The sequence below is a fragment of the Mya arenaria genome, chromosome 4 (genome assembly GCF_026914265.1).
Source record: "Mya arenaria isolate MELC-2E11 chromosome 4, ASM2691426v1".
NCBI classification, from domain to species: domain Eukaryota; kingdom Metazoa; phylum Mollusca; class Bivalvia; order Myida; family Myidae; genus Mya; species Mya arenaria.
The window spans coordinates 53,470,884-53,483,290 of NC_069125.1; the positions used below are offsets into that span (position 1 = coordinate 53,470,884).

Genomic DNA, 12,407 nt, shown 5'->3' on the forward strand with positions numbered 1-12,407 from the left:
TTCATCGTATTTTTTTCTTTACCATCCGACTTTGATTAAAGCACGTTTTAAAATCCCTTAACCCTTTTAAGATGCAGATATTGTCAAACTTAATCAATTGATCATAATATAACACAACACAGGTTTGCCTTATCATGACGATAACATAAAGAAATAAACACCTTATAAGTACCCGCGCCCACTTTTATAAAATATATAAAAAATATAGATCCCAGTTTTTGCTGCACATCTGACTTTCTGACTTGGAACATATCGAGGAGAAATAAAAATTACAGTTTTTTATTAAGTTATCTTTATTAATAAAGAATTTAGCATTTTGAATTTGTCGATATCTCTCATCAAAACGTGCATGATTATACAGCGTATTGGCTCAGCCTCCACCCTTTGGCTCCAGCTCCCTGGCTTTTGGCTCCAGCTCAACCCAGAAAAAGAGTATAAACATGCTTTTTCCGGTAAACAGGCGGTCATTTTTATTCCCGACAAAATAAAAGCACTCGATAAAACTGATTGTATCTTAAATGTAAGCTTCTTGAGTGAAATTCAGCTGGAAATTGGTGAAAATGTTCTACCTTCGTTTGTAAACATGCATGTGTTTGATGGGAGAATCGGTTTTATAACTCCATAAACAATATGTTTACAAAATAACCGAAATACGTGTGAAGATTAAACATATTTGTATGGCACTGCATTCCCCGATTTCTCAAATAAGCCCTCATAATTGTGATATTAGATCAAATAACGAGTCATACTTACGTTTTACGATGATATCCGTTCTCTTGCTCTAGCTCGGAAGTGGCATTGGCTCTTTTTTATACACAGCTCCAAAAAGAGCTGGAGCCACTGTTTCGCATCCATGTAATGGTTTGTTAAGTGTTAAGTTTATTTAGTCTCGAACTAGGGCCGAGCAGTGTAAATATTCCTCTTCAGGGTACATCTTTTTCTATGTGTATAATTATCTTTAATGTTTACGATGTGTTCTTTGATGTGATCATGTACATTCAGTGTAGAGGTGCCTTCACGATAGAAATGTTATTCTAAGCATTTGTTGACTCTCTTCATGGCCGCCAATGTATAAAGGCAGTCTCGGGAAAACTTCCTCAATGGCAACACAATGAGTCCGGCACATGAACAGCGTTGACACTAGTGGATTGGGTGGCGGTACAACCGGCGCGCGCTCCAGCAAAAATCGTTCAAGTTTACTTTTAATGTCAACAGCGGAGAAATAGTAATAAAATACGCTCAAAATACACTCAGGCTAGATACTGTAAGAAGATTCTGGGGAGTACCTCAAACACCCTGTCAACATCTTACACCGTTTAAATTTCGGTTCTGAAGGCGGACAAATGCCAAAAGGCTGTGCCCTTAAGTTGTGCCCCTCTAACGCCAATCTTTTGTTAACGATTTCTAAACTACAATCGTCGATGAAAGTAACTGGCTTTGGATCGGATTTTCCCATTCACATCTGAAACATAATATGAAAGATACTTATAATAATACACTGCTCAATTATGTCGTCATCAAATAAAGGAAAGCGAATCTACATTCAACATTTTTGCATTTTGTTCGTTTGTCAACCAAGATTTCTGAAGTTGTACCATCGGTTAATGTACAAAAATAATTTTGTTACAAAGCTTACAAATTGCATGAATCTATATAGCATTATGCCAACAACCCCTTCTTGTACTATAAACGACCCCAGCCGATGACGCCGACTGTTCGTAAGGGTTTCGATTCATATGTAGAAGAATATTCGAGAGCATACATCTATTGTTGTTGTTGTTGTTGTTGTTGTTTTCTATTTTCTATTTTCATTATGTTAATTTTTTTTCAGTACAATGATGCATTCATTTCTCAAGAAATATTACACACCTTTGAGTGTCATATTACATTATAAGGACCGGGCCGGTCAGCCCCCCAAAATAATACATATGGTATTTTAAGGTGTGTCATATTTCTTATATTATATAAACCATTTCATATTGCCATTCAATACTTTAAAAAATGTTGTTCATGTGTTTCTTAACTTTTTTTGAACCTGGTCATGTTAACCCATTACGTCATCGGTCTATACTTTGTGGACAAGTCCGAACCGGCCAAAAATTCTTTATGGACCGCTCACTTCATAAAAACTGGATTTCGATTAAACTACAGTGATATTCAGCCGACTGACTTTAGTCTAATATTATATACATATATTTGTCCCTTCTATTTATATAGAATGTCGATCGGTCCGAATATTACTGTAATTTAATATTAAAGCACAGTTTTATGACCCCAGCGGTCTATAAAGTATTTGAGAAATCTACCATTCCACGGGTCTCTCAAGCCCGGTGAAACCCTATATCGACACTTTCTAATGAGATCCTTCAAACGTACCGGTGCCGTCCCTCGTCTGTTGTCTTTCTTGTCATTTTGTATTCCTTATATAAACGATCTTACCCTTTTCTGTTCATTTCCTGCCGACATGAGCCAACAATTTCGTCTGCCTCACTATCAAAACCACTTTCACGGGTTGCTAGAGAAATTGTCACATTCCATCGGGATTCGGACGCCGTAAAGGCAGGAGTTTTCAGCATAACGTGAAATACTTCAAATAAATGGTAATTCTGATTTGCTTACAAAACAGTTGTGTTCTTTACTTTGTAGTACTAAACATATTATAGAACACCATGCTTGTATACAATTAAAGGAGGACTTAAATCAAACCTAGCAAGATGGATTTTGCTAATTCTGCAGAATTCATTTCAATCGAATTAAATCTGACGGCATTTGTTTAATATCACACGATTGCATGTTTGTTTTGTAAAGTAAATTGGAAATAGCATTTGAAGACTCTCTAAAATTTGATTAGGTTCCGAATCAGTGGAAAGTTTAAACACTGATAAGGCTTCGGATTTGAATAGTGTCACATTTGGGGCAAAATGAGGACTCTTTTAGGTGAGTAATAAAGAACTGCATTAACGTTAGGATTGAGCTATAATCGAGTTTCTTCTTTGATTACCACAATTGTATTGCTTAAATTGCAATTATGTTGGTGTGTTTTTTCAATATTGTGTTTGATATTGCAGTACTGCTGTGTGTGACAGGACACCATTTAGCGTACGTATAATATAATGATAATGGGTTTATATATATCACAATATATAACATATATACCGTAATAATATTGTTGTTTTACTACCAAACATGATACCAAGACCAGCCATAGAAAACATTACCTCCCTCTATTTTTGGTTGGAATATCAAATCGTTATGTTATTGGTTAATATAGTGTTTGGTAATAGAACAACGTCTACCACAGTTTAGGTATTCCTATCTATGGTTTTGAGGGCGCGAGCAGTGCCGTACAGACAGGGCGCACCCTGCACTATAAAGTTGACATAGCCAAGTGTGACCTAATCACTGGTTCGGCCATAATCCCGGAGTTTGCCGAGACGTTCGGAGGTCACGTGACAACATGGCGGAGTTTCAATGACAGGGATATATCGGATGAACCATTCCTTGCTTTCTTCGACCAGAAAATGTTGTTTAATAATACAGGTAGATAAAGCTTGTGTTTTATGTTCGTTTATGAATATTTTGGCCCAACCATTTGTCACATTTCAGCCGCGCCACTTGGTGCATTTCGCCTTCCGATGGCAACATCGGCGCGTTAGTATTTTGGTTTGTGTCTTAATAGGAATGTCTGTTTAAGTCTGTCATAGCCTTTGGCATCCAAACACTTTTTAACCGTAATATCTTACCAGAAAATGCTTTGTAAACTCTTATTTTGGCGTACTGTCTATACACTGGAATAAGGCACACCCCGGTTCGTGGGCGCTTTGTATTGTTGTGTTCTAAATCTTGAATCTAAATCTAGTGTTGATACTACAATACGTCTATCTTCAAAGTATATATATACGCCTATGCGATTCTTACTTAAACATCCTTAGGAACTGCTGTACTAACGGAAAAACATTAATGCAGTTTCGCTGATAACTGGTGCTCTATAAGTACAATGGAATTGAACTTTGTCATGACTTCCGCCCTCTGGCAGGTGGGTTGATGCAGGTGTCCCGAGAGGTTGAGGTGTGGGGAAACAACAGCGCCATTGTCACCACCGTCCTCTACACCCCGGACTTCCGCACCGTACACGACATGTACATACACCGCTGCTCGCTCACCGCGGAAAATAAGACGTGAGTCCGTCGTCGAATTCCTACATCCATTCAGGAGTTCTCTTATGAGGCCATGGTTGACCCATATGTAAACAAGGGTTATCAACTGTTAGGTTTAAATATGTTTCGGTAATACAGACATAACAATGTTGTAAGTAAATTCAAGGTAAGGGATTCGAAATGCCTGGCGAAATACTGGAACAGAAAACAACGTTTGTAATTATTTGATTTCCAGTGGTGCAATATCGTTCAACGCTCCTGAGGAGGGGCCAGCACGTTTACACGGGTTCGCTGAGTTGCTTGAGGCCCTGGAAGGGGGAAGCTATGTCCACTTCATGGCCATGACCTTCATCTGCCATGGGGGCAGGGAACACTCATTCTCTAACTTCGGTGGCCATATTCAAAGTAAGGTGGATCATGTGGTTAAATTGTGCTACACTATTTATTTACTGTAAGATTCATTCTTGTATTAAAGAGAAAAATATTCATGTCATCAGAAAGAAGACGACAATCATTACGATGGCGACGAAAAGGGGAAAGATACTGTCGGTGGTGGTTGTGGTGGTGGTGATTGTGGCTGTAGTGGTCTACTTATGAGGAACTCTTTGCGATTATTTCAGACTACGAATTAGGTCGTGGGGAGGTGGTGAGCGTGGGTGAAGGCATCCGCAGCTACGTCCAGCAACTTGTGCACTACGATCGCCGGGCCGCTAGTCACGTGGTTGACGTCGTCTCTATATGGATGTATAGGTAAAGTCATTGCATTTTATCATAATAGTTATGTGAATAATATGTTAAGTACAGTATGTGCAACGTGTCTTGTTCTTGTTGAGTCTAGAAGTATGTTCAACACAGTATCAAAGCATTAAAGTTAACATTTGTATATATTATCTATTCTACCACAGTAACCGGACGGTAGAGATCGTGGACACGCGGGGATTGCCCCCGTTCACGGACCTTGGCCACAAGCACGTGTCCTACTGCTATCTTGACAACGGCGCACCCGGAGCTTCATTCGAAATTTACGCCTGATTTGGAAACTAACGGCTTTTAAAAAAAGGCTATGCGCCAGGTGGTCCTAAAATCGGCATAAATAGCGTTTAATACTAAATTATAGAAAGCGTATCTAGTTATTTATCTCATGGAGCGTTTACGATAGAGATTTCAAAGACAAGGCATATCAATCTGAACATTGCGCAGTCGGGCCTTCATCCTCCCTACATTCGGCATAAAAAGGTAGATCTTGCACGAAAGCTTAGTAAGTGGAACTGCGACTCAATGTTCACCTCTAACTTGTTAAATCCCTGTACCTAGTATCGTGACCATGAACTTGGTCTGCCGCAGTTCCAGCATACGCTATGTACGTCCTTATAGGCATTCGTTCAGTTGATCATTCGATTCGTATATAATATATTTTGAATGGCTCAACCCTAAGATTTCGAAATATAGAGACCTTGACATTAAACCAGTGATATTGCAATTCCTAACGTCGTTTTGGTGAGAGAGACATGTGTCCCAAGTTTCATCAATATCCTTCAATATATGAGACAACCCTGGCTTATCTACTTAGTACAACTGTTACACATACAATTTAAGGTAGCTGGCCCCTTAGTGATCGTAGATCCAAGTGATCCATGGCTCACCTTAACCTATATTTTTAATAAATAAGTATAGTTTTTTGGATTATAGTTTTTTGTAGGTTTAATAGATAGACAAAATATCCAAGTAAATAGCGCTTCTATACCTAGGGTCAGTGGTTCGAGGCTCCGTACTTGGTATATCTTTCTTTAAAAAAATAATAACATATTTGAAACCCATATTTACTTTCACGAGCTGTTATAAAGAATAAATCCAATGCAGAGACACTGAACACCGATTCCTACTCTTTGTGGAATTATACGTATTCAAGCAGTTTCTCGCTCAAGATGGCAACAGCGGCGCGTTAGCAAAAACACCTAGACCGCTTATTCATGAGAAAGTATTTTTAAAGAATTCCGTTACTTTTTGATAACTAAATCACTAATTTCAAGTTCTCTCCCTTCACAAATGAATCAACGATGATAAAACCACAACTAGAACTCAATACATGTGTTTAATAATACCATATATATGTACCTCTTTAAAATAACTCGAACTGTTTGTTCTCGAATTACATAGTCAAGTGAGACAAGTCTGTCAAATGCAAAATTATCTTCCCAAATATAAAACTGAATATCTCATAAAATAACTTTGCATTAACAAAAAAAATATTTGATACAGCATTTTGGATAACAATCAAGCAATAATTCTAATTTAAGTTAATATAGTATGGTAAAGTAAAGAGAGGTTTAAAAAAATCCGTTTTGACCATTTTTTAAGTTAACAGCATTCTTGCACGGTTGTAGCTCCCTTTTTATTTATTCTATAAAGAAAGCGGCTAATTATCTTAAATATCAAACATGAACTTTTCACCACAATAAACGACATTCATTTATGATGGGACTTCACATAACTTTATATGTAAATACGGTGCAGAAAGACAAAAAGCACACAAAAATACAAATACAGTATATAAATTACAAAGACATCTATATTTATGTAAAAGTTTTGGAAAATGTTCATCAGTTGTCAAAATTATATTCTCAGACGTTACATAATAAGACATTTATCACCATTGAACGAAGACAAGAAATTGCTAAAACAAATTTTCACTTCGTTTATATCTCAGCCTATCCATTATATTCATTAGATATGATATTAAACTTATAATCGTAGTGTTCCCATTAACATGTATAGTAACTCGCTTCCGGATCACAGACACGCTTTGTCCCCTATTCACGGCGCTAGGGCCTCCAGTGCTTCATCCGGGACGACGTCGATGACGCGGCCGGTCTTGATAGTGAGGACAGTCTGCGTCACTTCCGGGCTGGAGACGGAGAACACCGGCCATAGCGGCTCCGACATTTCCGACACCACTAGATTCTTGAACCGGAAAATTAGCTTCTTGTTCTTCACGTCCGTGATGATCCAGTGGCGGCGCTCGGCATCCAATAGGAAGCCGTAGTAGAGACGAATGAAGGTCCCGGGCGGCGACTTTGTACGGGCGGAAATAGCGGTGTGGGAGAGAAGCTGCCCATTATGCCAGGTCTGAAGGCATACCTTTCCACAAACGTGACAGCCACGCGCGCTCACGCACCAAGCATATGGGTGGCAGTCGACGGACGGGTGGCGGTCGATGCAGTCCAACTTGGAGAGGCCGATCTCGAACACGTGTTCCTGACGAATGAGCTTGTGCACCTTGTAGACCACGCCCACTTCGAAGTAATACAAACCGGACTTCTGGATCGGCCTGCTCGCCATTGCGCCGCGGTAGATGGCAAATCTGAAAAACAGTGGCATGTTCTATGAAGAACCCATTAGCTAGACGAAAACAATGAACAATTTGTCGATTTGCTTCGATCAGATTTTTTTTTCAAAAAGGACTTCCATTACAATTTATCCCATTAAACTTTTAAACATATAATGTCAAATGAATTGTATGGGTTATCTGCCTGCTTGCTCCCTTTGGGTACGGTGAGCGGTAGAGCCATTGCTGACCTCGGCCATTATCGTTCTACCAACCTCCAGCATATTCACACTAAGCCAATAGCTCGGATAAACTATATGATACAATGTGTATGAATTACCTGCCCTGTTCCCTGCCGGTGCGGCGAGTGGTGGAGCCCTTGCTGATCTTAGCCTTCATCGTCTTTCCTTCTTCCAAGATCTCAACACTAGGACTCGATGTGGTCGCGTCCAAAACAAACCCAGGACCTATAAATGTACGTAGCGTGTGCAATATATAGTTAATGGATTAACAGGTAGAAGCGGTCATAGAAAGTGGCCCTTAGCTTCTCTGGTGACGAGAAGTTTTGCTGACTTTCCATGTTGACTATGACCTAACCTTGACCTTTTCCACCTAATGCCACAGAAAACAATACAAGTTTTCATTCAAAGACCCTCTTGACAGACAATCATAGTTACCAAAACAATTACATTATCCTATTAATACCATGTGTTAACTTCTGTAAATTCAGGACGAAATAATCAATGAAAATGACATTAAACAAAGACTTGCTAGCCCCAAATCGGTGCGGATCATCTGCTGGTAAAAACCAAACAACTTTGATATTCAATGATCTTATAACGTACTAGTCCTAGGTGTTGAACATGTTTTCCAAAGTGTTGACTGTGACCCTGGCCTTTCAATTACTTGATTGAGCCCAAACTCAAATTCTAGTGGTAAAATGAGCAAACTGTTTTATACATGTCTACCAACCAACCGTCCGACGTTTGCAAACCTCCAAGTGTATACTTTCCATTTTCTTTAAATGGAGAAACATAATATAAAACAATATTTGAAACTTACAAATCACGTCTCCTAGCATGTGGTCGGTAATTGGGGACATGTCCTCACTCATAGCTGGAAAATAGATGTCGAGATACGTGTTCACGACAGCATAAGGTAAATATGTGAAAAAGGCTTTATTATTAAGACACTCTTTTGATAAATCAAAATATATATTTATTCAAACATGTATATCGAGAGTTATCTTAATGTTGACAGTAACTTTAATACAGTACAATGCTAAAATACTTAAGGACTTGAAATACCGCTGGGAGTAGCAGTCCGCATCGATCTGGAAATCTTCATCTGATCTCGTCCGCCATGACCATCTGAGCAAAAGAAAAAAAAAACACTAACTAGACACTTTTGATGCTGGGCTAAGTATATGTTTATGTATGTTTATTCTTTTTCAAGTGTGTGGTTTTTTTTTAAAATACATTTACATCAGTTATTAGGTACCAGGTTAAGCATAGCATTCCCAAAATAAATCAAAATGCTATACAACCGTCATGGAAGCCACGACCATCCCACGACATACGAGTACACGCATTCAGAAGCTCAACTCACGCAGATCGAGTCTCTCGACAGTGTGCGGGGAGGAAACCCTAAACACGTGGTCGTTCTGCATTGGCGTCCCGTGTAGGTACACAGTGGCGCGGTGCTTCCCCTTGCTCGTCCCCAGGTACACGGCTTTGTAGCGGCCGTCCCCGGAAGTGTTGTCCACTACCGTAGCGCCCCGCCGCCGCCCGGATGGATCTAGCACGTCAACACGCAGGTCCACACCGCCTGCAGGGAAAAGTAAAAAGTAAAGTTGAACAAAGCTGGAGTAATAAAGAAAATTACTCATGTGTTCGAGCTTTTCTATATAGTATGTACCGGACTTCCCCACCCTGTCTTCCTCACCCAAGGCAAGACATAAAATTAAGTCATCTGATAACAGTTTAGTATATTAGAACTATTATATTTCAGTAAAACACAATCAAATGAGTAACTTTAAAAAAAAAAAATGACAAACTTAATACTAGTAAAAGCATTTCATGTGTTGTTGGCACGGACATTCTGTTACTGGCTATGGTCCACGGAAGAGTTTAAATGGTATATTCCTTCAAGTTTTGAAAATTCACTTGACAATGTCTTATGACAATGCACTTTGTGTATTATTAAAAAAACATGACATTTCAATGTAATTTTTAACGTGAGTCATTCATACTCACTATCGGACTGCTGCATTCCCTCGCTGTCAAACAATGTGATGTGGAGAATCGTCTGCTCCCGGTCCACAATGACGTCATTGGTATCCACGTGCGTGTTCGGAACGTACGCCGACGTCGACCAAATACCTCCCATATCTCTCACATGCTTGTTAAAATCTTCGCCTAGTTTCGTATTTCTGAACTTGATTTCATCGTTGTCGTGAGGAAGCGTATCAAACTCCTCATCCCGTAGGTGGTTCAGACGCTCAATGATCGTATCTTTGAAGAACAGAAACTCTGACTGGCTCCCGTACGTGGCGATATTTGCGGAAAACTCGTTCGCGTCTTCCATGCTATTGATATGGAAGTTGATGCTGTCCAACTGGTTTTCCAGCCTTTTTTTCTTTTCTCTTGCTCGTGCATGCGCCTTGTCCTTTAGTTCCGAACGTCTGCGCTCCAGAGCTTTGATACTGTTGTCAAATGCGGTGTCGATATTGTGTGTAGTATGTTGTAGACTGGTATCAAGGTTGTCGATAGTAGTTTCAATGGATGCGGCCGTATCTTGGGCGGAGAGTGTGCGGTGCTTTACATCAGACATTAATCCCTCGATGGATCGGCGAGTATCCATGTACACTTCATGCAGTTCCCGGATGTCGTGACCCTTGGACTCCTGGTGATCGGCTACAGCGCACATGGCACAGATGGGGCGGTCACACGTGGATGTCAGACAGAAGAAGGCATAGGGCTGCTCCTCGTGACCGGGAACGGTACAGAAGTGCACCTGCTGGAAGTCGTCGAGGGGAGCGTCCTTCAGCTCGTCCATCGTGAGGATGTGGTGGCGTTTTGTGATCTTGGTGCGGCAGTGTGCGTCATTGCATTCATCACAGAGAAACTGGGCACATTCCTTACACCGGTGCTTGGCCACTCGCGTCTTGTTTGTGCACTCTTGACAGCCGATGTCCGGGGTACGGCCTTGAACCTGGTTGGGTGGAATGCGATTTCAGAATGCGAATTTGCTAGATAGCCAATAGAATCACGATTTAATGTGAAGAAAATAGACATACCCTATACACAATAATATCAAGAGTATAATAAAGATTCGAATTGCTTATTCAGTTTGTGCAAAATACAAACTTAGTTTATAGATATTAACACGTTCACAAAAGTTACGTTTAAATCCCTATTTTTCAGAACTGATAGTATACGTTTTGGTAATAAAATATATTTGATTTTGTGTTAATCGTACCTTTTGGTGGTTGACCAGAAAGAGTCTGGTCTCGTCCGGTCGAAAAGCCTCCAGATCGCCATTGGGCACGTTGTGGCGAATCTCACACGTGGGACACTTGACGATACCGCGCGTGGCCGTCGACTCGAGGCACGAGATGCAGATCCCGTGCAGGCACGGAAGCACGCGCGGGGTACGGAGGAAGTCGTTGTATTCGTTTTTGCACTCGGCACATTCCGTGTACTGTTGTCGGATGTCATCGGGCTGCACGGAGATCTTGCTGCCCGCCTTAAGCGCAGAAGACATCATGTACTCCTTCTCTCGTCTCGAACTTTTTAATATCGGATAAGAAATTCGTAAAGAAAAGTATTATGTAGTGTGTCTTTTAGGACTACATGTTAGCTAAACCTAACTAAACAATACCCCTTCACCATGTAGATAAACTAAAACAGAATAAGAAGATATTTTCATTGTGTCCATATGATCCATTTAAATGCACAATTATACTTTTTAAGAATGAGTGCAAAATATTTATTTCTAAATCATTATTGGAATTATGGTATTTTTCCAGAATAAAAATAAAACAAGAAACCTCATTTTATTCCAGCATTTACTTTATGTAACAAAATATTTAGTGGTTCATACACTTCTATTTGTGTTTGTTTTATTTCAAGGTTACATACTTACCCCAAAGTTGAATGTTTTTCAAAACCACACAACGGTGCCGGCAGTTCAAGAGGGCTGATTAAAACAACGGGATATTATTAACGTATGTTTTTCTCTATTGTTTTACGGACAGAAATTGATCTGCTCAATAGCCATGACATGACTTTCAAAAGCCCAAACGATTGAAACAGTATACTGTGACAGAACTGGTTTCAAATCGACTAAATCATAAAATGAAATTTTCTTAGTGTCATGTTCTCGTTTTTTATTTGCTATATATTTATGTGATTCGAACTTAAACCTGTATTAAAGATGAACAGAACGTTTAGGAAATAAAAAAATCAACGAAATGCCATTTGATGTTTCACATATTTAAGATAAATAAGGTACCACAAATATTTTAAAACAAAACGGGCATCAGAAGGTCAAGTTTATACATTTAAATGCAGACCTTTATTTGAATAAACCCACGTATATAATTCTAATAAGCACGATTGAGCCCATTTCACAAGTTTTGAAATGTTTTCATGAAAGTTTATTCAGCGTTTGCGAATCCATATATCTTCATCGCCGTGCGAAACGGGAGTAATCGACGTGTTTAGATACTCATATTTAAACGATTAGATTTAATAAGTGTTTGCAACTAAAAACTTTATCATATAAAAGTATGTTGCTTTTCATTTACGATTTTTTCACCAGCTGTTATACATATGTATAACCTCCACAGTGAACTGGCACTGTGTGCGCCCTTTTCATACTGTATTTGTCAGGCTATGAAAAGAATATAACAACTGTTTATT

General features: G+C 39.5%; 2 protein-coding genes across 3 annotated transcripts; one reads left to right on the plus strand and one right to left on the minus strand.

Moving 5' to 3' along the window:
• Window positions 1-2,836: 2,836 nt before the first annotated feature.
• Window positions 2,837-5,273, plus strand: LOC128229707 (uncharacterized). Of its 2 annotated transcripts, XM_052941511.1 has the most exons (7): window positions 2,837-2,937; window positions 3,069-3,099; window positions 3,302-3,540; window positions 4,037-4,178; window positions 4,393-4,562; window positions 4,778-4,907; window positions 5,063-5,273. In XM_052941511.1, exons 1-7 carry the CDS (start codon window positions 2,922-2,924, stop codon window positions 5,187-5,189), a joined length of 855 nt encoding a protein of 284 aa, XP_052797471.1. In that variant the 5' UTR covers window positions 2,837-2,921; the 3' UTR covers window positions 5,190-5,273. The 2 variants fall into 2 exon arrangements, with proteins under 2 accessions (XP_052797471.1, XP_052797470.1); XM_052941510.1 differs by lacking the exon at window positions 2,837-2,937 and having other exon boundaries at window positions 2,969-3,099.
• A 957-nt stretch (window positions 5,274-6,230) lies between these two features.
• LOC128230458 (tripartite motif-containing protein 45-like) lies at window positions 6,231-11,599 on the minus strand. Its single transcript, XM_052942731.1, has 8 exons — window positions 11,534-11,599; window positions 10,963-11,272; window positions 9,738-10,695; window positions 9,091-9,309; window positions 8,790-8,852; window positions 8,545-8,598; window positions 7,823-7,949; window positions 6,231-7,518 (listed from the first exon to the last, which is right to left on the minus strand). Exons 1-8 carry the CDS (start codon window positions 11,536-11,538, stop codon window positions 6,972-6,974), a joined length of 2,283 nt encoding a protein of 760 aa, XP_052798691.1. The 5' UTR covers window positions 11,539-11,599; the 3' UTR covers window positions 6,231-6,971.
• Between the last annotated feature and the right edge of the window lie 808 nt (window positions 11,600-12,407).

What these genes read in the sequence shown, in the direction of transcription:
- LOC128230458 (XM_052942731.1), bottom strand. An exon ending in GGGAATGCAGCAGTCCGATA is followed by an intron (nt 9,310 to 9,737) that starts GTGAGTATGAAT and finishes TTTTCCCTGCAG; the next exon opens with GCGGTGTGGACCTGCGTGTT. An exon ending in ACCGGCAGGGAACAGGGCAG is followed by an intron (nt 7,519 to 7,822) that starts GTAATTCATACA and finishes ACTGTTTTTCAG; the next exon opens with ATTTGCCATCTACCGCGGCG.
- LOC128229707 (XM_052941510.1), top strand. Translation starts at nt 3,029, where the DNA reads ATGTTGGTGTGTTTTTTCAATATTGTGTTTGATATTGCAGTACTGCTG. An exon ending in CTTCGGTGGCCATATTCAAA is followed by an intron (nt 4,563 to 4,777) that starts GTAAGGTGGATC and finishes CGATTATTTCAG; the next exon opens with ACTACGAATTAGGTCGTGGG. An exon ending in GTCTCTATATGGATGTATAG is followed by an intron (nt 4,908 to 5,062) that starts GTAAAGTCATTG and finishes ATTCTACCACAG; the next exon opens with TAACCGGACGGTAGAGATCG.